This window comes from Hemitrygon akajei, chromosome 29 (assembly GCF_048418815.1).
Source record: "Hemitrygon akajei chromosome 29, sHemAka1.3, whole genome shotgun sequence".
Taxonomy (NCBI): domain Eukaryota; kingdom Metazoa; phylum Chordata; class Chondrichthyes; order Myliobatiformes; family Dasyatidae; genus Hemitrygon; species Hemitrygon akajei.
The window spans coordinates 27,115,134-27,138,744 of NC_133152.1; the positions used below are offsets into that span (position 1 = coordinate 27,115,134).

At 44.0% G+C, this 23,611-nt stretch overlaps 1 protein-coding gene across 1 annotated transcript; it reads right to left on the reverse strand.

Annotated features, from left to right (window-relative positions):
• Positions 1-6,876: 6,876 nt before the first annotated feature.
• LOC140718530 (taste receptor type 1 member 3-like) lies at positions 6,877-20,740 on the reverse strand. Its single transcript, XM_073032493.1, has 6 exons — positions 20,608-20,740; positions 18,800-19,100; positions 16,850-17,656; positions 14,833-15,036; positions 12,738-12,858; positions 6,877-11,430 (listed from the first exon to the last, which is right to left on the reverse strand). The coding sequence occupies exons 1-6, from the start codon at positions 20,706-20,708 to the stop codon at positions 10,502-10,504; spliced, it is 2,463 nt and encodes an 820-aa protein (XP_072888594.1). The 5' UTR covers positions 20,709-20,740; the 3' UTR covers positions 6,877-10,501.
• Between the last annotated feature and the right edge of the window lie 2,871 nt (positions 20,741-23,611).

The window sequence follows — 23,611 nt, forward strand, 5'->3', positions numbered from 1 at the left end:
AGATCTGCTCCCATCTTCAGTGTTTCATCTGCTGGGTGCTGAAGATTTTTACTGCTTCAATCAGGGGTCTGGATGTGCCTGGTAATTCTGTCAGCTCCACTGGATACGACTGAAGTCACCACCCGGAACCATAGCTGGGATGTTACGAGCAGTAGTGGGAGCTCCTGTATGGTGGCCAGCCCTTTATTCTTCAGAGCTGGGGCATAAAACAGCATCTGCCATCTGGAGACTGTCACCAGCTACCTCTACCTAACTGATGGTGAAGGTGTCTCCCTGCAGCAGATCCCCAGCGTTGGAGGAGTGGAATCCTGATCAAATCAATCACGAGTGGAACACTTGCTCTGTCCTTGATCTGATCTGCCATCACCTTACCATTCTTCTCTTCGAGATTGCTGTTCCTGTGTTCTCGGACCGCTGTAGATCGAACTTCGAGGTGCTTCCATGTTCGGTGGGGGTGCAAAGAAATCACATTGTGCGGAGCTGTCCAGAGATGAGGGCCACCAGGCTCTTTGCTCCCCCTCACGAGATTCGTAGCCTGAGCGCCTCTTCCATCTCCATCATTCCCCGTTCTTGCTGGTTGTGCTGACGTCTTTGTCGTTTTTCCATCAGGCAGAGAACAGCTGTCAGCACTTCTTTGTTGGTTCTTCTCCCACGTCATGAGCTGCTACGCTACCTTTCAGAGACCTTTTTAAAATTAACTTTCACCTTTGTCAGCTGCTCTTCTCCTCTGTACCGCCTTGCTCCTCCCCTCCAGCTGCCTTCTCCAAGCCGGGGACTAACAGCTGGGGCCGGACAATTCACTGCAGCCACGTCGTTTGGGAGGTTGTCCCCAGCAGAGGACTTACTGCCAGATGCTTGCACGTGGTTGAAGGGGCATTCGGAGCACACTCTGCGGAGGAGGTCCACCTCCCCCAAACAGGCTGCAACGCACGTTCGCTAGCCTGATGGCCTTTGAATTGGCATTTAGTGCAGTGTGTCCAGATTTGTTGGAGGTGTTGTAACCCTTGAGTTGTCTAGTGTGCACCAGGTAGCCACAGGTTCTTCCATTTGCGAAACTGGATTGTGGCTGATGATGGCTTCCTTTCCACTTGAAGCACCACCTTCTGTGTTGTTTGATGGATCTGAAATGTCTCTTCCTTTCGATCCTTGTCAACTTTTCGTTCCAGGATTCTGAAAGCGATCTCACAGATGTTGATTTTGCTGTTTCAGCATATCTGTTAAGGAAGATTGGGAAACCCTCAATCAGAAGGTGAGCAGTGTACATGTACACCATTGCAGTCTGGCCCCTACGTGTCACAAAGCCTCTGCTGTCAGAAATAACTGTGGTGCTTCACTCCCTTTCACCCTCGAAGGCCACGGAAAACCTCATTCAGCTGCTTTGACAGAAAAGCCACTGTTGCTGGATGAAGGTGTTTGACTGGTCCCCGATCAGCAACTGAGAACTCATCACTACGTCAGTAATTAACACCAGTTCACAGCTTGAGGGAACAGCAGGAAGCAACACATACCTCATGCCTGAGTACTAACGGCTGGTTTCTCTTGAGAACGCAGCGTACTTGATCTTAGCCGAGCATCAATTTAAATCTCTTCTCTCTGCAGGTTCAAGTTCATATCACAGAAAAGACTGGGGTCAATTTTAACCTTGCCCAATTCAGAAACCCAGATAAGCGGGCAGTCAAAATAAATGTGCTATTTTGTCTCTTTGAACTTAAGATCTTTCGGAAACCTCCGATACCAGCCTCTGGGCGGAAGTGATCTATCTTAGAGAGAGTGAAGACTCACAAGACTTTTACACTATTAGTGTATTATCCAGGCTCAGACTTATACCCGTACATGAGCAGAATGTCTGTGAACTCCACCAGTGGGAGCCTACATAGCAGGAAAGCAAAGGAGCATGAATCACATTAAATGTATCTTTTCATAAATAAACAAAGAATCTTCACTCAAAATTCAAAGATATAAGTAAGTAAACTGAGCAATAGACAGATGATACTTTATTGATCGCAAAGGAAATTACAGTGTCACAGTAGCATTGCAAGTGCACAAATATACAAATATTAGAAGAAAAGTAAATAAGAATAAAAAAATCAGTTACCTCAGATAGTCTAACGGGAGGGGGGTCATCACTTCCATATAACATATAACAATCACAGCACGGAAACAGGCCATCTCAGCCCTTCTAGTCCATGCCAAAAGCTTACTTTCACCTAGTCCCACCGACCGGCACTCAGCCCATAACTCTCCATTCCTTTCCTGTCCATATTCCTATCCAATTTTACTTTAAATGACAATACCGAACCTGCCTCTACCACTACTACTGGATGCTCGTTCCACACAGCTACCACTCTCTGAGTAAAGAAATTCCCCCTCGTGTTACCCTTAAACTTTTGCCCCCTAACTCTCAACTCATGTCCTCTTGTTTGAATCTCCCCTACTCTCAATGGAAAAAGCCTAACCACGTCAACTCTATCTATCCCCCTCATAATTTTAAATACCTCTATCAAGTCCCCCCTCAACCTTCTACGCTCCAAAGAATAAAGACCTAACTTGTTCAACCTTTCCCCGGCTATAGGTTGACTCATTATAGAGCCTAATGGCCAAGGGTAAGAATGACCTCTTTGGAGCAGCGTAGTTGTCTTAGTCTATCACTAAAAGTGCTCCTCTGTTCAGCCAAGGTGGCATGCAGAGGGTGAGAAAAGTTGTACAGAATTGCCAGGATTTTCCATGGGGTCCTTTGTTCTACCACAGCCTCCAGGGTGTCTAGTTTCACTCCTATGACAGAGCCAGCCTTTCTAATCAGTTTATTGAGCCTGTTGGGATCACCAGACTTGATGCCATTGCCCCAGCATGGTTAAAGAATAAATCATTCATTGAATGCTTAGAATAATTCATTTTATTTTGAGCTCGAAGTTTACATTTGTAAAGTCATTTAAATATTTCCCCAAGCGAACATTATAGCTAGTTCAAACAAAATGTTGTAATCATATTTGACAGTTACTTCCATTGTAAAACAGTTCCTCAAAGTGAAGGGAATCATTCAGATATTCACACGGGAGTTTGCAACAAAATGGTGAGTATTGCTATCTATTGATACAAAGCATGCAGAAAGTGCTAACAAAACAGGATAGCTAAGTAATAATTAGATATAGGAGGGTCTTGGAAAATAATTGGTTAAGAGAAGTAATTTAATCCTCTGGTCCAAAGTTTGGGTGGTTAAAGTTGATTCTTTCACAGTCTTTCAATTTCAGATTTTTCTGCTGTCATATTTCAGCAGCCCAATCGAATCGAGAGCAAGAGAGGAGACAACACACGGGTCCACGAGTGAAAATTTAAAAAGGAGCATTCGCAGGCTTTCGCCATTCTTCTGGCGGCCCAATCAAATCGGGAACGAGAAAGGAAGCAACTCACAGGTCCATGAGTGAGATTTAAAATGAGCATTTGTGGGTTTTCTGCATTTTCCGGCAGCCCCGTCAAATAGTGATTTGTTAGCAAGGGCAAATAAAAATAGGGCAGGGAAATGAGGAGTGGCCATTGTGTGGCCATTGTGAGGGGTCCAGTGTTAGAGTGGGGAGGCTTTGGCTCATCAGGCTTGGGCAAGGTACATATGTGTAAGTTTCTTCTTCATTCTTCATTAGTACATAGAGCAGTGATTATGGCTCCAAGGACAGTATTGTGTTCTTTGTGAGAGTTATAGGAATTCTGGGAGGCCTCCAGCTTCCTGGATAACCACATCTGCACCAGGTGCAGCAAGCTGCAGTTCCTCGGAGAACATGTCAAGGAACTGGAGCTGCAGCTTGATGACCTTCGGCTCATACGGGAAACTGAGGAGGTGATAGATGGGAACTACAGGGAGGTAGTCACCCCAACATTGCAGGAAGCAGGTACCTTGACCGTCAGGAGAGAGAAAGGAAATGGGCAGCCAGTGCAGAGTACACCTGTGGCTGTTCTCCTCAGTAATAAGTGTACTGCTTTGGATACGGTTGAGGGGGATGACCTACCGGGGGAGCTGTAGTGACCGGGTGTCTGGTGCTGTGGCTCAGAAAGGAAGAGGGGAGGAGGGGACTGCAGTAGTGACAGGGGATTCCACAGCTAGAGGAGTAGACATGAGATTCTGTGGATGCGATGGAGACACATGGATGGTATGTAGCCTCCCAGTTGTCAGGGTCAGGGATCTCAGATCGGGTAAAAGGGGAGGGTGAATAGCCAGAAGTTTTGGTACATTATTGCACCAAAGACATAGACAGGCGAAAGGGAGAAGATCCTGAAGAGAGAATTTAGGGAGCTAGGTAGAATGCTGAAAAGCAGGACCTCCGGGAGAGTAATCTCTGGATTGCTGCCTGCACCGCGCAGCAGTGTGTGTAAGAATAGGATGATTTGGCAAGTGAATGTGTGGCTGAGGACCCTGTGTGGCGGGGGGTGGAGGGCAAGGTTCAGATTTCTGGATCACTGGGAACTCTTCTGAGGAAGGTACAGTGGTGCTAGAAAGTTTGTGGACCCTGTAGAATTTTCTCTATTTCTGCATAAATTTGAACTACCATGTGATCAGGTCTTCACTTAAGCCCTAAAACTCGATAAAAAGAAGCCAATTAAATAAATAACACAAAAACGTTATACTTGTTCATTTGTTTATTGAGAAAAATGATCCAATATTACATGTATTTATTGGAAAACGTACGTGAAGCTTTGCTTTCAGTAACTGGTGTGACCTCCTTGAACAGCAATAACTTCAACCAGACATTTCCGGTAACTGTTGATCAGTCCTACATATCGGCTTGGAGGAATTTTAGGCCATTCTTCCTTACAAAACTGCATCAACTCTGGGATGTTGGTGGGTTTCCTTGTATGAACTGTTTACTTCAGATCCTTCCACAACATTTCTATAGGATTAAGGTCATGACTTTGACTCAGCCATTCCAAAACACAAATTTTCTTTTTTAAACCATTCTGTTGTTGATTTACTCTTGTCTTTTGGATCATTGCCTTGTGGCATTATCCAACTTTTATTAAGCTTCCAGTGATGGACTGCAACCCTGACATTCTCCTGTAAAATGTCTTGATACAATTTTGAATTCATTGTTCTCTCAATGATTGCAAGCTCCCCAGGCTCTGAGGCAGCAAAGCAGCCCAAACTATGATGCTCCTTCCACCATGCTTCACAGTTGGGTTGAGGTTTTAGTGTTAGTGTGCAGTGCCCTTTTTCCTTCAAACATAGCAATGTGCATTTCTGCCAAAAAGTTCAACTTTTGTCTCATCTGCTCATAGAACATTGTCCCAGAAGTGTTGTAGAACATCCAGGTGGTCTTCTGCAAACTTGAGATGCGCAGCAATGTTTTTTTTTTGGAGAGCTGTGGTTTCCTCTATGGTGTCCTTTCATGAACACCATTCTTGTTCAATGTCTTTCTTATAGTGGACACATGAACAAAGTCTTTAGCAAGTTCTACAGATTTCTGCAGGTTTCTTGCTGTTACCCTTGGATTTTTATTCACCTCCTTCAGCATTGCACATTATGTTATTGGTGTGATCTTTGCAGGATGTCCAGTCCTAGGGAGAATAGTAATAGTACTGAGTTTCCTCCATTTGTAGACAATTTCTCTACCTGTGGACTGATGAGCACTCAGGTCTTTAGAAATGCTTTTGTAGCCTTTTCCAGCTACATGCATCTCCGTAGTTCTACTAAGATCCCCTGAAAGTTGTTTTGATTGAGGCATGGTGCACATAAACAGATCTTTCTTGAGAAAAGCAGGCTTTAACAGTAACCTAACTTTGTATGTCTTTTTTATAGGGCAGGGCACCTCTACAACCCACACCTCCAATCTCATCTCATTGATTGGGGCACCGGACTCCAAATAGCTTTTGTAGAAGGTATAACCCCAAGGTTCACATACTTTTTCCAACAAATACATGCACATCTGCTCTCATCCCATCCTCCTCCTACCACCCCACCAGGGATAGAGTTCCTCTTATCCTCACCTACCACCCTACCAGCCTCTGCATCCAGCACATAATTCTCCGTTACTTCTGCCATCTCCAATGGGATCCCACCACCCAGCACATCTTTCCCTCCCCTGCCCCCCACTTTCTGCTTTCTGCAGGGATCACTCCCTACGTGACTCCCTTGTCCATTCGTCCATCCCCACTGATCTCCCCCCGGCACTTACCCTTGCAAGTGCAACAAGTGCTACACCAACCCCTACACCTCCTCCCTCACTACCATTCAGGGCCACGAACTGCCCTTCCAGGTGAGGTGACACTTCACCTGTGAGTCTGTGGGGGTCATCTACTGCAGCCAGTGCTCCCAGTGTGGCCTCCTGTATATCGGTAGACTGGGAAACCGCTTTGCCGAGCACCTACACTCAACCTGCCAGAAAAAGTGGGATCTCCCCATGGCCACCTGTTTTAATTGCACTTCCCATTCCCATCCCGACATGTCAATCCATGGTTTCCTCTACTGCCGTGATGAGGCCACACTCAGATTGGATGAGCAACACCTCATGTTCTGTCTGGTCAGCCTCCAACTTTTTGGCATGAACATCAATTTCTCGAACTTCTGGTAATTACACCCCTCCTCTTTCCCCATTCCCCATCCCCTTTCCCCTCTCTCACCTTATCTCCTTACCTGCCCATCGCCTCCCTCTGGTACTCCTCCTGTCTTTTCTTTCTTGCATGGCCTTCTGTCCTCTCCTGTCAGATTCCCCTTCTCCTGCCCTCTTTCACCAATCAACATCCCAGCTCTTTACTTCACCCTTCCCCTCCTCCCGGTTTCACCCATCACCCCGTGTTCCCCCCACCCCTCCCCCACCTTCTAATTCTGACTCCTCACCTTTTTTCTCCAGTCCTGATGAAGGGTCTCGGCCTGAACTGTCGACTGTACTCTTTTCCATAGATGCTGCCCGGCCTGCCGAGTTCCTCCAGCATTTTGTGTGTGTTTCTTACGTATAATACTGGATAATTTTTCTCAATAAATTAATGAACAAGTATAATGTTTTTGTGTTATTTATTTAATTGGATTCTCCTTATCCAGTGAAGATCATGTGAAGATCTGATCACATTTTAGGTCATATTTATGCAGAAATAGAAAAATTCTACAGGGTTCACAAACTTTCTAGCACCACTATATGACCTGGACAAAAGGGACAGTCTACCTATGAACCAAGGGGAATCAATATCCCTGCGGGCAGATTTGCTATAGCTGTTGGAGAGGGTTTAAGCTAGTTTTGCAGGAGAATGGAAAACTGACTGACAGGCTGGAGATGGGGCAGTTGGTTTACAAGCAGAGGCAGAGTGTAGTGAGATTGTCAGGAAGGACAGGCAGATGATAGGGTAAAATTCAGTCAGTGGGATGAGTTGCAGGGTAAAAGGGGGACAAAATCAAAAAGGGTGATGAATACAGGAACGGAAGTATTATACTTGAATGCACGCAGAAATGTACAGAATAAGTTAGATAATTTTGTAGCACAGTTGGAGATTGCCAGGTAGGATATTGTGGGCATCACTGAGTTGTGGCTCAGTAAAGGAACCCCCTAGGAGACAGTGATCATACTATGATAGAATTCACCCTGCAACTTGAAAGGGAAAAGCTAATGTCAAAGTATTACAGTAATGTCACAGTATTACTGTGGAGTAAAGGAAATTACAGAGGCATGAGAGAGCAGCTGGCCAAAGTTGATTGGAAGGGACACTAGCAGAGCAGCAAATGCTAAAGTTTCTGGGAGAAATTCGGAAGATGCCAGATAGATACATCCCGAAGAAAAAGTCGTATTCTAAAGGCGGGATGACACAACAATGACTGACAAAGGAAGTCAGAGTCAACATAAAAACAAGGAGGGAGCTTTGACCAGCCACCAATTGGACTTTGGAGGTTTGGAGAGAAGGGGACTTCAAACAGGTCCACTTGCCGAGGATAAAAGGCAGCAGCATTTGGCAGCAGTATAATAGAGCTTTGACCTGGGGCCAATCAGTATTTGGGATTGATTAGTAAGAGCAAATTAAAGGAAGGCAGGGACAAGCGCAGCGGCCATCAACTGAGTGGACGTAGTCAGAGTGGTGATCTTAAGACTTTAGCTCTTTGGGGCTTCATTCAGAGAAAGCAGAGGGGAAAAAAGCTCATTTTTTCCCCTTCTCTTCTTTATATCTGCTCAATTAGGACAGTAGAGATGCCAGGCAGGATAATACAATGCTCCTCTTGCAGGACGTGGGAAGGCAGAGAGGCCTCCAGTGTCCCTGACCATGACAACTGTGAGAAGTGCATCCGGCTGCAGCTTCTAACAATCATGTTAAGGAGATGGACCTGGAACTGAATGAACTCCAGATCATTTGGGAGGCTGAAGGGATGATAGAGAAGACATATAGGGAGGTAGTTAAACCCAGGGTGCAGGACACTGGAAACTGGGTGACAGTCAGGAAAGGGAAAGGGGTTAAGGAGTCAGTGCAGAGTACCCCAGTGGCCATTCCCCTCAACAACAGGTATATCACTTTGGATACCGTCAGGGTGGAAGACATAACAGAGAAAAGTCGCTGTGGTCAAGTCTCTGGCACTGACTCTGTCTCTGTGACTCAGAAGGGAAGGGGGAAGAAGAGGCATGCTGTGGTGATCAGGGATTAATTAGTCAGGGAAACAGAGAGAAGGTTCTGTGTGGGTGAGAATAAGATTCCCAGATGGTATGATGCCTCTGGGCTGCCAAGGTCTGGGATATCTCGGATCGGGTACACAACATTCTTAAGTGGGAGGGTGAACAGACAGAAGTTGTGGTCCATGTAGGATGAGTAGGATGAGTGACGAGGTTCTGCAAAGTGAGATCAGGGAATTAGGTGCTAAGTTAAAAGGCTGGACCTCCAGGGTTGTGATCTCAGGATTGCTACCTGTGCCACGTGCTAGTGAGGCTACAACTAGGAAGATTATACAGTTCAATATGTGGCAAAGGAGTTGGTGTAGGAGGGAGGGCATAAGAGTTTTGGATCATTGGGCTCTCTTCCAGGGAAGGTGGGACCTATACAGAAGGGATGGTTTGCACCTGAACTGGAGGGGGACTAATATCCTAGAAGGAAGGTTTGTTAATGCTGCACGGTGAGATATAAACTAAAGTTGAAGGGGGATGGGAAACAGAGAGCCAGAACAGTTAGTGGAGAGATTGTGGAGGCAAATGTTGGTAAGACCTCAGACAAATTTAGGAATCAAAAGGTTGAGCATGGTGCGAGAAAATACGAAAAGGGTGAACACAGGACTGAAGGTGTATCTGAATGTGCACAGTATACGGAATAAAGCAGATGAACTTGCAGCACAGTTCCAGATTGGCAGGTTTGATGTTATAGCCACCACTGATTCATGGCTGGAAGATTATAGCTGGGAGCATAATGTCCAAGGATACACATTGTATTGAAGGGATAGGCAGAAAGGCAGAGGCTTTGCTCTGTAAGTAAAAAAATAATATTACAGGAAGATTCTAGCATGGATAAAGCAGAGGCTGATTGGCAGGAGACAAAGAGTGAAACAAAAGGGAGCCTTTTCTGGTTGACTGCCAGTGATCTAGTGGTGTTCCACAGGAGTCTGTGTTGGGACTGATTCTTTTTACGTTATATGTCAATAATTTGGATGATGGAATTGATGGCTTTGTTGCAAAGTTTGCAGATGATAGGTGGAGGGACAGGTAGTTTTGAGGAAGCAGAGTAGGCACAGAAGGACTTAGACAGATTGGGAGAATGGGCAAAGAAATGGCAGATGGAATACTGTACAGTGTTGGAAGTGTATGGTCATGCATTTTGGTAGAAGAAATGAAAGGGTTAATTATTTTGTGAGGTGCAAAGGGACTTGGGAGTCCTTATGCAGGATTCCCTAAGGGTTGAGTCTTTGGTGAGGAAGGCAACTACAATGTTGGCATTTATTTCAAGAGGACTAGAATATAAAAGCAAGGATGTAATGTTGAAACTTTATAAAGCATTGGTGAGGCCTCACTTGAAGTATTGTGGGCAGGTTTGGGCATTTTATCTTAGAAAGGATGTGCTGAAACTGCAGAGGGTGCAAAGGAGGTTCATGAAAATTATTCCAGGATTGAATGGCTTGTCATGTGAAGAGCATTTGATGGCTCTGGGACTGTTTTCACTAGAATTCAGAAGAATGAGGGGTGACCTCGTAGAGACCTATAAAATGGTGAAGGGCCTTGATAGAGTGGATGTGGAGAGGATGTTTCCTACGATGGGAGAACCGAAGACCAGAGGACACAGACAGAATGTAGCTAAGAATGAGGACCAGGGCACCCAAATGAGAAATGATCAGTGAGATCATGAATTTGTTTTGATCTGACATTTTCCTTGTTATATCTATTCATTAATCCATGTCCTTCCCCAATTGACCCCGTCCCTCTAGCCAAATGCTTTTTACAATCCATTTTCCTCCCCCTTCCCCTCCTCGACACAAGACCTGCTCTCTATCCGTGATTTTCCATCTATGTGAATTCCTTCCTCTAACTATCTGAACTACCTCTTAAGCAGATTCAGACACTTCATATCATTGATGCTCCTTCTTTCCTGAAATTTTAAGATTATAAACTTGGAAGTAATCTCTGGTGTTGTATTGTGGCTTAAACCAAAGCACAAAACATTTGGGGATAAAATAGGCACCAAGTATTGCCAAGGAACTGAGGAGCATGGCTGTGATCTGTACAGCAGGTGCGTACCTCTTTTTTACAGCTGTGTAGATTGGGATAAAGCAAATCCAGACAGATATAAAGAAGATCATGGAAACAGTAATCTCCCGGGCTAGATTGTATGTTCGAGCCGGTGTTTGGATCAGAAAGGTAGACATGAAGCAGGCCAGTGCCTGGAGGCCACTATATCCCAACATCAGCCAGAACACCAGCTCTGAATCACTCTTGCAGAAGAGGGAAAGGGCACCTTCAGAATCGCCCATGGTCATCATCAGAAAGTCACCGTGGGTCTTCAGCCACAGGTAACAAATGGCTCCTTGGCCCCCAAGACTGGCACAGAGGATAACGTACCTTCCACAGCATTGGTATTTGCAGAGGAAAGGCTTGCTTAAACTGGTGAACTCCGTGGTGAGCAGTATCTGTAATGAGTTGATAAGCAGAATTGATGTGCAGATGGTGAGGCTGAGAGTAGTTACCGGCTGGCGTAACTTGCAGGTGAGTTCAGTAGGTTCTCCAAGGAAAAGCAATGAGCTGCAGCATAAGAGAGCCAGTGAGGTTAGGATGACTATGTTCATTTTCCCACCGGTACCTTCCACAATCGGAGCACCGGAATTCACCAGGAAGATGACTATGACAGCCAATATTAGTGTGAGCTCAAGCACCATGAACAGCAGCAGAGTCACGCCAAGAGGTGAGGACACAGACAGGTACTGCAGAGTTCTCTTGAAGCAGGAAGAGCTTTTTGGCAGAGACCATTCATCTGGTTGGCAAAGATAACAGGAAAACCCATCTGGAACAGCAAAATTAAATTGTCACATACAAACCATCTAATAATGCTTATGAAGTATATGAATGACACAGTTCCGCACATATTACAACAAATGATATTTCAACCTTAAGCACATTCCAATTTGTCTGTTTATAAATTGTTATACTTAATTAGACTCTAGCCTGACAGTCTATCATCCTGTAGTCAAATCACCTGAGCCCTTTAGCTGATAAGACCATAAGATAAAACAGCAGAATTAGGCCTTTTGGCTCATCAAGTCTGCTCCTCCATTTCATCATGGTTGGTCCATTTTCCCTCTCAGCCTCAATCTCCTGCCTGCTCCCTGTATCCCTTCATGCTCTGACCAATCAAGGATCTATCAACCTCTGCTTTAAATATACCCTGTACCCAGTAACTTGGCCTCCACAGCTGCCTATAGCAACGATATTCCACAGATTCACCACTCACTGGCTAAAAAAAAAATCCTCTTCATCTCAGTTCTAAAAGGACGTCCCTCTATTCTGAGGCTGTGTCCTCTGGTCTTAGACTTCCCCACCATAGAAAACATCCTCTCCACATCCACTCTGTTGAGGCCTTTCAACAGTTGATAGGTTTCAATGAGGTCACCCTCATTCTCTGAATTCCAGCCAACAGAAGCCCAGAACCATCAAACACTCCTCATATCTCAAGCCTTTCGATCCCAGAATCATCTTTGTGACTCTTCTTTGAACCCTCTCAAATGTCAGCACATCCTTCCTTAGATTAGGGTCCCTAAACTGCTCAAAATTCTCCAAATGAGGCCTTATCTTCCTTACTTTCCTTCCTTACAGTACTCCCATTTTCTGTAACATGAAACCACCTGAACTTCTAATGCATAATCCAGATATTTTATTAATTAAACCAAAACCAGTTCTGTGCTATTCCATTTATAAAGAACTTGAGTTATATTCTAGCCTAAACTTTACTGCCAGGAATGTCTTACCTTGCATATGAATCTCTAAACTCCTTGATTGAATTCCAGCTTGTAACTCACTCTTGGTAAATCTTACTCCATTAATCAGGTCCTAAAGCCCTAAATTATATTCCAGCTACAATTCACTCTCAGGTGTCAGTCATGTTATAAGTCTAGAATTTGAACATTTATTAATATCTGTCCAAATTTCTCAACTGGACACAGCCCTATAACTCCTTTTTTATTCTATATTTGTACTCTATGGCTACAAAATAGATAAGTTGCTGTCAGTAAGATGTTTCAGAGAACGATCTGTTCCGATTCCTCTATTCTAATGTGGTCAGATACATTTTGAAATAGAAATATTCAGGCTCACCAGTTGAGTTCTGGAAGGTTCCACTTGGGCAGTCTTCACATTCAAAGCAGCAGGAGTAAAGACTGATGACAAGTTTCTTTTGGCCCAGGCCACAGCTCTTGGAACAGTGGGACAGAGGTACCTGTGAATGCAGTAATACTTGTGAGTTGCTGACCCTAGCGAGCGGGAGGATGCTCCTGGGCTAATGGGTTCTCAGTGGACGGGGAACTGAGGACCAATAGCAAATGGCTGTGTCAGCTGTTTAAGTGACATCTGTAATGGATCTGCTTCACTGATTGGACAGTTTGGGTCCAAGAACCAAACAATGGTTAAAAGGGCTGCTGAAATTAACTCAGAAACTGAAGTGGGTCTTTGATCCCGTGGGTAATGTTCTTGTTTGGGAGTTAGAATGCAGGATCTGCATCTAACATCAAACAACCCTGTGGAAACCTTCCAAAATTCTGGATTGGATGTCTGCATGTAATCAGCACTTTGATATAAAGTGATAGGAGCAGGAGTAGGCTGGTTGGTCCCTGAAGCCTGCTCTGATCAATATCTACATTTCGATATGTCTGTATTCTATAGGAAGCCCTGAACACTTTGATAAAATTCCAGTCTGTACTTGGATTCTAACTGGGCTGTTCTAGTGGTGTAGAAATAGAATACAAATTCCCAACTATAAGTTATTGACTGGAGTCTAAATTAATGCAAATGTTTAAATTCCAAGTTGAAAATATTTCACCATTCACGTTTCAGAATTCAAGAAATCGAAATAAAACTTGAAGCAAGGAGCTATTGAACCCTGGCTCGAAGATCTGGGCTATCATACAAGTAATTTGTGGGTATGGGCTGTGGGTATCGTAAACACTTGTGCGTCAGTAAAAGATGATGTCCCTGATCACTGCTGTCGGAGTAATAATTATGTTGCAGCTAACAAGCTCCTGCTGGAACCAGAAAGCAACCTGTTACTTGGAAAATAAATACATGATAACTACACTAACTACCAATGCGTAACTTTTTTTAGATAGAGAAACATTTTAGAATGGTTCGTGGAATAGAGTCATAGAAATATACAGCACAGAAACAGGCCCTTCAGCCCACCTAGTCCGTGCTGAACCTAGTCCATTTAAACTACTTCCATTGATCTGCACCGGGACCATAGTCCTCCATACCCCTACTATACATGTACCTATCCAAACTTCGCTTAAACAGTAAATTTGAGCTGGCAGCTCATTGCACACTCTCACAATCCTCTGACTTATACTATGCTTAAGTGCCTTTGGACAATAGACAGAGGAGGTTATGGAGGCGATTTTTAAAAAAAAAATGTGTTCAGGACTAGGACAAGACAAAACCCAAAGGGATTTGGAGAGGGAATATTTCAATGTCTCAATCTGAATAGCAAAGAATTTCATGAATCCTTCATATTTGCCGTTGGAGATGAGAGTGGAAGTGACAGAGGAGAAATATTCAAGAAAGATGAATAAAGGTCCAATCCAAAAAGGAGTGGGAAGGATTGGCTGGGAAGTAGAGGAGCAACACACACAAAATGCTAGAGGAACTCAGCAGACCAGGCAGCATCGACGGAAAAGAGTACAGTCGACGTTTCGGGCCGAGACCCTTGTGAAACAACGACTGTACTCGTTTCCATCGATGCTACCTGGCCTGCTGAGTTCCTCCAGCATTTTATGTGTGTTGCTCGGATTTCCAGCATCTGCAGATTTTCTCTTGATTAGAAGTAGAGGAGAACCGGCTTCAGTTGTTGCTCAGCCAGATCAGGCTGTGACTGGTAAATCAGTCATCTGGTACACATGGTGCACTTAAGGGAACAAAAATTGGGGATCAAGAATAATGACCAGTGTATGACAGATAATTGTTTGCATTTATGTAATAGTTTAATAACAGTAATAAAGCATTCTAGTGTATTTGCAGCAACATAATTAAAGAAAAACATTAACACTGAGCCTAAAAAGAGTCATTAGTACAGATAACTAATAACTTTGTATTAAGGAGGGTCTTTAAGATAAAATGGAGAGATTTAATGAGCCCAGGCTGCTGTGGGACTATAGAGAAAGGTGAATGGATAGCATTAAGTATAAATATCATCATAATTTACCTCATTATTGTCTGTCTTCCACTGAATCAGAGAAGCATCGATGGTCAAGTGATCTTTGTAGCCGCCAATCACTGGAAGCTGGAGTTGTCCTGCACGCTGCGTCCAGGTAATGATGTCGTAACCTTGCTGTGAGTTTCCTTCAGCGTCGAAGGAAATGCCAATGCCGTTGACAGTGAACTTAACTTGTTTTAACACTTCCAGCAGCTGTCAAAGGAAATTCAGTCAAGGTTAGAGACAGCAAGGATTGTTGGCCTTGTTGGATTAGAGCGTAAAATCGTTATTTCTCCCATAGTTTAACCTTTCCTATGCTTTCTTGTATTTTTATATAAAACCCATGTTTAAATTTTTAGTGAACTTTTCATTCATCGTAGTATAGTTGATCTTGTATTTTTCTAACCTCAGTTTCTCTACAGCAGGTGTCACATCATTTGAAATCTGTTTCCTTAATAGGTGATTTGCTACTATGAAATGTTTTGTTATCTTTATAGTTTGTTAGGTTTTAGTATAAGACCTGCTAGACTTCTTTTTTCTTTGTATTTTTCCTTTGTTTTGTTCTTAGTTCTTATTACACATAACAAACGCCCATAACCACCACGTGTTATGCCTCATTCTTGACTTCTGAAGAACGCCTGGATCACAAAATCACCAGGATCCAACAACATACAGTATTAATCCAATCATTGTAAGAAGGCACACTTCAGTGACGCAGAGCTCCTCTTATCATGTTATCTGTGGGCAGCTGCTTTGCTTGTGCTGCCCACAGATTAGACCGTTTCAGTTCAAACCAGAATTCTGCACGCATTTCCTGCCTGCCATATTGGGAGTTCCGGAGATTCACTGATACGGCTGGAAAATTCCAGTTTTAGCACAGCAAGGAATGTGCCTCGGGGCTTTAAGTAGCTTAAGAGCAGCAGGAAGAGATTGAAAGGTACTTAGGGCCTAATTCCCACCTCGTGAACGTGACAGAGTTTGAAGTGAGATTTAAGTAGAAATGGGCACCCAGCTGTGCTTTCACTCTTTGACCTTTCTCATTAAGTCTTTTGACACTGCTCCTGCATTTCTCTTTCCTGCCAGATCTATTGAAGACAAGCAGCAGCTCATTAATTCTTGGGAAAATAAATGCATTTGGTGGTTATTTTTCACATTCTCAGCAGAAAGCATTCCCTTTGAGCATCTATATGTAGCAGAGGTAGTTTCGACCTTTTCATTCGGGGGCATTCTGGAAGTAGTCTTCCAGCAAATGTTTTTACTGGTAGTCCATAAACTTCCCTTTACTGTATTCCTGTGGACCCCAGCATCAGCGACAGATAAATGAGCTGTGAGATTTATGATTCTTAAACTTGGAGCACTAAGTGTCCACCTCACTAGCTGTCCTGCTCTGATGGGAGTCTGCCATCTCTGGTTACGAGCTCTTATGCATCATGGACACCTTCAACTCTTTCCCACTGAGCCCGGGACTAAATTCAGTGCAGAGAATTAAACAACATTTGTCACTGATCTAAAGCTCAAGAGGGACATGGCAGTCTGGTGCTAGAGATTAATTATTTCCACCACAGATGAAGATCAAAGGGATGATCACCATTGATTTTTTATTATCTTTTTATTTATTGAGGTACAGCGCGGAATCAGCCCTTCTGCTCCTTTGAGCCACGCCGCCCAGCAACCCCACCAATTTAATCCCAATCTAATCACGGGACAATTTACAATGACTAATTAATGGTACGTCTTTGGAGTGTGGGATTTAGCCAGGGCACCAGAGCAACCCCACGCGGTCACGGGGAGAATGTACGAACTCCTTGCAGGCAGCGGTGGGAATTGAACCCAGGTCGCATATAGCGCAAAGCGTGCTAACTACTGCACTACCGTGCCACCCCTTAATAACTCCTAAGATCATGGGACCTGGTCACAGGAATCTAGTAGCTGGAACCTATAGTCAGATGGTGCACAATCCAGAAACATAAATTAGATCTGCATGCAACTTTTGACTCTGGGTGTAAACATTGAAACTTTTTTGTACCTGCCAGTTGTACCATACTGTTGCGGTTTCACATCCCCCAGTGTGGCACTTTAGCAGGGTATGTAGTGCGTATGCGATACTGTACACAGCTGTGTACACACTGAACGTGTCCCGTCTCACTGGCTGGTCCAACACAACGGACAGGTTTTCAGGTGACAGATGTTGAACGTCGCTGAGGAGCTGCTGTGAGGTGGGATACGGCCAAAAAGGAAAGGTATGATTACCGCAGTACTCTGCATCACATCGCTGTCGCTTTGAACTCCTGATGTTGGTAAGATGGTTTAAAATGTAATCCTCAAACCCTGGCATGCTGCCACTGTTAATGACTGTACCAATCACTGTGCCAATGTGCTCAATACCTGGTATGTTAATAACAACGCCCGATTTAACCCAAGCTTCGCTTGCAATCCAGACCTTCCTGGTGATATTTCTCTGAATCACCTCTTTCATCAGTTCCTGAACAGGTCCTTCACTGGAGAAGAGGATGATAATGTTAATGTTCACTTGGCTGATATGGTCGATGATCTCTGAGATTTTTTGCTTGGTACTGGACAGGCTGAGGTGGATGGGGATTATCTCAATGAAGCCTACACAGATACCTTGGAGTGAAGCATACCTCTGGACCAGTTCTATCCCCTGTCGCCCATATTCATCATCACTCCCAATGCCAGCAATCCAGTTCCATTTGAACTTCCTGATAATAGAGACAATGGCTATTGCTTGGTTATTGTCACTTGGCATTATCCTCAGGAATGACGGAAAGTCCTTCTTGTTGCTTAGTTTGGCACTGGAGGCTCCATAACTAACCTAAGAAAGGAAGAGAATCCGTAATTGTATCTTCACACATTAAATCTTACCCAAATGCCAATCTCCCTTTTCCAATAAATACACCATTTTGCACAATAGTCCTGTCTCTGCTTTTGAAGTCAAGATTGTTGGATCATTTCTTATTGCCCTCCTTTTGTAATCTGGAGAGTTTACAGCTTCCTCGGTTTTAATTTTTGTTTTTTGTTTACTTTGTACTTTCAGGCTTGGCTCAATATCTGATCTTTCAACGTGGAAGAGCAAAGCAAAAACAAAGTGACTAATTGACCATCTACTTGTACGGTTCTCCACAGACTGCTGACGCCTAAACCAATGTGGCTGCATACTTTCTCCAGTAATTCATGCACCCGTGAAGCTTGGTATGAGGTACTAGGGAGCGTCTTCCTATCCCTTGTTCCCAGGGAACATTTAGTTCCTCAGAATAGAAGGAAACTAGAATGGTTAAATTTAAGTTTGTGACTTCGCTCTGTGATTTCTGGGATTTATTCCTAATGAAACTGAGGCATGAGGGGCAAATCCTTTTCTTCTTGACTACTTCTGCTCTCTGTTCTAATGTCATTGTGTGGGCACTGAGCAAACCCTGCACTATGTGTCTGTCCCTGGATCCTTGGGGAAAACTGAAGACTTCCTGGTGACCACTGTTATCATAGATCTTGTGTATGCCCTGAGAGTTGACACCTTCATTCAGAACTTCTATCAACTGAAGCCGAAGATGTTGCTGCCAATTCCCCTGTCATTAAGTCAAACCTGCTTTCAGTCAGGACAGGGCATTTGGCAGAGATTGGGTGGTTGAAAAAACGACTAACTTCCCTGCTCTCCACCCTGTGTGTGTGAGTGGCGATCACTCAATCAGTTTTGTTAACTGAAGCTTGACTGCCGGTTGAAATCAACCACCTCAACAGCAATTGATGCAAATCCTGGGACCGAGCTCATCAGTAAGGGACTGAGTGATAGAAATTCGGCTCAGTGACAGTGCAAGACGTGTGATTATAGTTTGGCAGCAGATTTTAGACAGGGCCTGGCTTCCTTTTCCACGGATTCCAGCAGAATACAAAATTGAATGCCAATTCACCGCTGCTTGCTTTGGCCCCAACCATGGCAAATAGAAGACCGCAAAGGACTTACCTGTGGAAACAAAAACAACCCGAACAACTTGGCCATGATTATTGCCTGTTCTGATGTCCATGGTCCCAGCAGAGCGATTGCCCGGCTCCTGTACTCAGTGTAGTTGCAGAGCACGTCGACCCCACTCCCTTTGCTGTTAGACAAGAAGAGAAGGCTCGGCAGGATGGAGGCCGCAGTCTCGAAACAGTCGTCGTGGACTTCATAACCCAGGCGTATTCCCGGCAAAAGTGAGGTGGAGTTATTTATTTCGTCAATCGCAAATGTCATTGCCAGAAACAGTCCGTAACCATGAGGGTAAAAGCTTAAACAGAGAAAACAAAGATTAATGCTATGTGGATAATAGCCCCAAAGACCTTGGCAGTGGGAAAGAGAGGGGAGAAGCAAAACAAAATTAAAAGGATCCGGTGAGGTGGAAGGAATAGTTCCTGAGCCCGCTCCCCAGGGCTGGGGTGACCTCACTCAACAGTTATGCTTCATGGGTCGCCATAGGGGCAACTAATAGTGATTATTGTATAAAGTTGTCATGTTTTGTTGACTTGCTGTTTCTGAATATTTGATGGTGTTTTGCATCTCATCTGCAGGTCACGACAGGAAGATCATGGACTAGACGACTTTTAATTTATTTATTCACGGGATGTGGACATCACAGCCAGTGCCAGTATTTATCCACCATCCTTATCCATCCCTGAATTGAGCAAGTTGCTAGGCGTCAACCTCATCGATGGTTCTGGAGCCACGTGTAGGCCAGGCCAGGTAAGGACAGATATGAGTAAATGCCATGCTCAAGTTGGAGATGCAACATCCCAAATTTCATCTGGGTAGCTTCCAACCTGATAGCATGAATATTGATTTCTTTAACTTTTCTCACTTTTTTTCCAGTCCCCTTTCTGGTTCCCCCTCTCAGCCCTCCTCTTCTCCTCACCTGCCCATCACCTCCCTCTGGCTCCTGACCTCCAACCCTTCTTGCATGATCCATTCTCCTCTCCTATTAGCTGCTGCCTTCTTCAGCCCTCTCCCTCTTCAACCTATCACCTCCCAGCTTCTTACTTCATCCACCACTCACCCACCTTCCCCCTCATCTGATCTCACCTATCATCTGCCAGTTCACAATTGTTCCCCTCCCTCCACCTCTTTGTTCTGCCCCCATCCTTTCCAGTCCCAATGAAGGGTCTTGGCCCAAAATGTTGATGTTAATTCCCCTCCACAGATGCTGCCCGACTTGCAGAGATCCTCCAGCATTTTGTCAGTGCTGCATTAGTAAACCTAATTGGTTTATAGGAGAATCCGTTACTTTCATGGTTACTGTAACCAAGATTGGCTTTTAAAAAATGCTAGATTTATTAAATAATTTTAACTTAATGTCCTGGGTGCCATGTTGGGAATCAATTCTTCTGGATCAAAGGTCCAGTCTTCTGGCTGCTAGTCCAGAAACATAATCATTTCACCATGATACCAATCAGAGAACAAATAGGATTGTCAAAGAAACCAAATGTGATATAAAAAGAAGCCCATTTTTAATATAATGAGTGGTTAGGGACTGTAATGGAAAGCCGGGGGGGGGGGGGGGGGCAGTAGTGGAGGTCGATTCAGATTGGATTTAGAAAGGGAACAGGATGAGTGTTTGAAACGAAAAGAAATTACACATGTCTAGCTACTTGGAGTGTCAGCAAAATCAGGGAAACAATAGCTTTGGGCGTGGTTACAGTGGTGAGGGGCACTTTCCTGGAAAGCACCTTCAGAGCACATATAGACCTTCACCTCAGCGGGTGTCAGCATCTTCAGAGAATTCAAAGATTACAATCTCTTACCTGTCACAAGTCACCCCCTCAGGCTTCAATCGATGAGCTAGGCCAGTAGTGAACTCATGGAAAGGGAACAGAGCTCCAATGATGTAGTCTCCGGGCTGCATGTACTGTGTATTGATTCCTTGAGGTCCTGGTGCCTCAGTTACAGAAGCCATGCCCAGCAATAAATAGAAAACCAATTGCACAATGTAGCTAGTCATTTCAATCCACAATAATTGTCTCCGCATTAATAGAATTTTTACTGCTGTGCAGCTAAAAAATCTACTGATTTATTTGTGAACATTTTAATCTGTTTTCTTTGTAATCAAATAACTAGGTTAGCTTATTTGAGGATATTTGCATTTCTTAGACATGCTGAATGACATTTCAAAGTGAGCTAGCCATGGGATGATATTTCTGGTTAAAAATAATTCAAGGTCAGTGTTTTGTATGAACCTGGTTCATACAAAGGGGAAGGCCAAATGTTGTGTACTTCAGATCGTTTTCAAAGTCTTCTGCTTGATACAAACATAGGAACAAATAGTCAAAATGGTCCCTTTGGCAAAGATTAAACCCACATATTCCAACTATCACCTTAACATCTAATCCTTCAACCTAATCACCAAATCCATTTAATCTACTTGTCCATCTTATCATTTCCCTAAAGTGAGCTTTGAAAGTTTCCCTCAACAAGTCAGGCAAATCTGTGTTTGATAAATAGGCTAAAAATCAAGCCTTCAATAAGTGTAAATGTATCTTTGGACAAGTACCAGACATGTAGACCTCCTGAAGACTCATTAACTTGGACCTGGGAATCGGGAGCAAATGAGTGAAAACAGACCAACGCTTGAAGATCAGCTTCTTGCCGTTGAAATGCTACCTTAACTTTGTTAAAAAATAGGCAATTTTATATTGACTCCAATCACCTCAGTGAGTTAATGAGTTAGGTCTGAGGACTTCTTGATGATACCCCCTAGGCATGTGATGTACACACTGAGGAACAAGGAATGGAAGCAAAAAATAGTAAAAGATGGCAGGTAACAGGAGAAACATAGTGAATGAACAGAAATCATAGAACCTTGAGGAGACCATAAGACATAAGAGCTGAATTAAGCCATTCAGCCCATCGAGTCTGCTCCGCCATTCCATCATGGCTGATCCCGGATCCCACTCAACCCCAGAGACACAGAAACATAGAAAACCTACAGCACAATACAGGCCCTTTGGCCCGCAATGCTGTGCCAAACATACATTTACTTTAGAAATTACCTGGGGTTACCCATAGCCCTTTATTTTTCTAAGCTCCATGCACCTATCCAGGAGTCTCTTAAAAGACCCTATCATATCTGCCTTCAGCACCGTTGCTGGCAGCCCATTCCACGCATTCACCACTCTCTGAGTAAAAAACTTACCCCTGAAATCTCCTCTGTACCTGCTTCCAAGCACCTTAAAATTGTGACCTCTCATGTTAGCCATTTTAGCCCTGGGAAAAAGCCTCTGACTATCCACATGATCATCTTTTACACCTCTATCCGGTCACCTCTCATCCTCTGATGCTCCAAGGAGAAAAGGCCGAGTTCATTCAACCTATTCTCATAAGGTATGCTCCCCAATCCAGGCAATATCCTTGTAAATCTCCTTTGCACCCTTTCTATAGTTTCCACATCCTTCCTGTAGTGAGGTGACCAGAAATGAGCACAGTACTCTAAGTTGGGTCTGACCAGGGTCCTATATAGCTGCAACATTACCTCTCAGCTCTTAAATTCAATCCCACGGTTGATGAAGGCCAATGCACCGTATGCCTTCTTAACCACAGAGTCAACCTGCGCAGCAGCTTTGAGTGTCCTATGAACTCGGACCCCAAGATTCCTCTGATCCTCCACACTGCCAAGAGTCTTACCATTAATACTATATTCTGCCATTATATTTGACCTACCAAAATGAAGCACTTCACACTTATCTGGGTTGAACTTCATCTGCCACCTTTCAGCCACGTTTTGCATCCTATCGATGTTCTGCTGTAACCTCTGACAGCGCTCCACATTATCCACAACACCCCCAACCTTTGTGTCATCAGCAAATTTACTAACCCATCCCTCCACTTCCTCATCCAAGTCATTTATAAAAATCACGAAGAGAAGGGGTCCCTGAACAGATCCCTGTGGCACACCACTGGTCACCAACCTCTATGCTGAATATGACTCATCTACAACCATTCTTTGCCTTCTGTGAGCAAGCGAATTCTGGAAAAACAAAGCAAGCTCCCCTTGGATCCCATGCCTCCTTACTTTCTCAATAAACCTTTCGTAAACTTCTCTTTTCTTCTTGACTAGAACTTCAACAGCCTTTGTACACCATGGTTCCTATACTTACCATCCTTTTCCTGTCTCATTGGAACATACCTATGCAGAACACCACTCAATTATCCCCTGAGCATTTGCCATATTTCTGCTGTACATTTCCCTGAGAGCATCTGTTCCCAATTTATATTTCTAATTTCCTGCCTGATAGCTTCATATTTCTCCTTACTTCAATTAAATGCTTTCCTAACTTGTCTGTTCCTATCCCTCTCCAATGCTATGGTAAAGAAGATAGAATTGCGATCACTATCTCTAAAATGCTCTCCCACTGAGAGACCTGACACCTGACCAGGTTCAATTCCCAATACCAGATCAAGTACAGCCTCTCCTCTTGTAGGCTTATCTACATATTGTGTCAAGAAATCTTCCTGAACACACCTAACAAACTCCACACCATCTAAACCCCTCGGTCTAGGAAGATGCCAATCAAAATTTGGGAAATTAAAATCTCCCACCATGACAACCCTGTTATTATTACACCTTTCCAGAATCTGTCTCCCTATCTGTTCCTTGATGTCCCTGTTACTATTGGGTGGTCTATAAAAAACACCCAGTAGAGTTATTGACCCCTTCCTGTTCCTAACTTCCACCCACAGAGACTCAGTAGACAATCTCTCCATGACTTCCTCCTTTTCTGCAGCTGTGACACTATCTCTAATCGGCAGTGT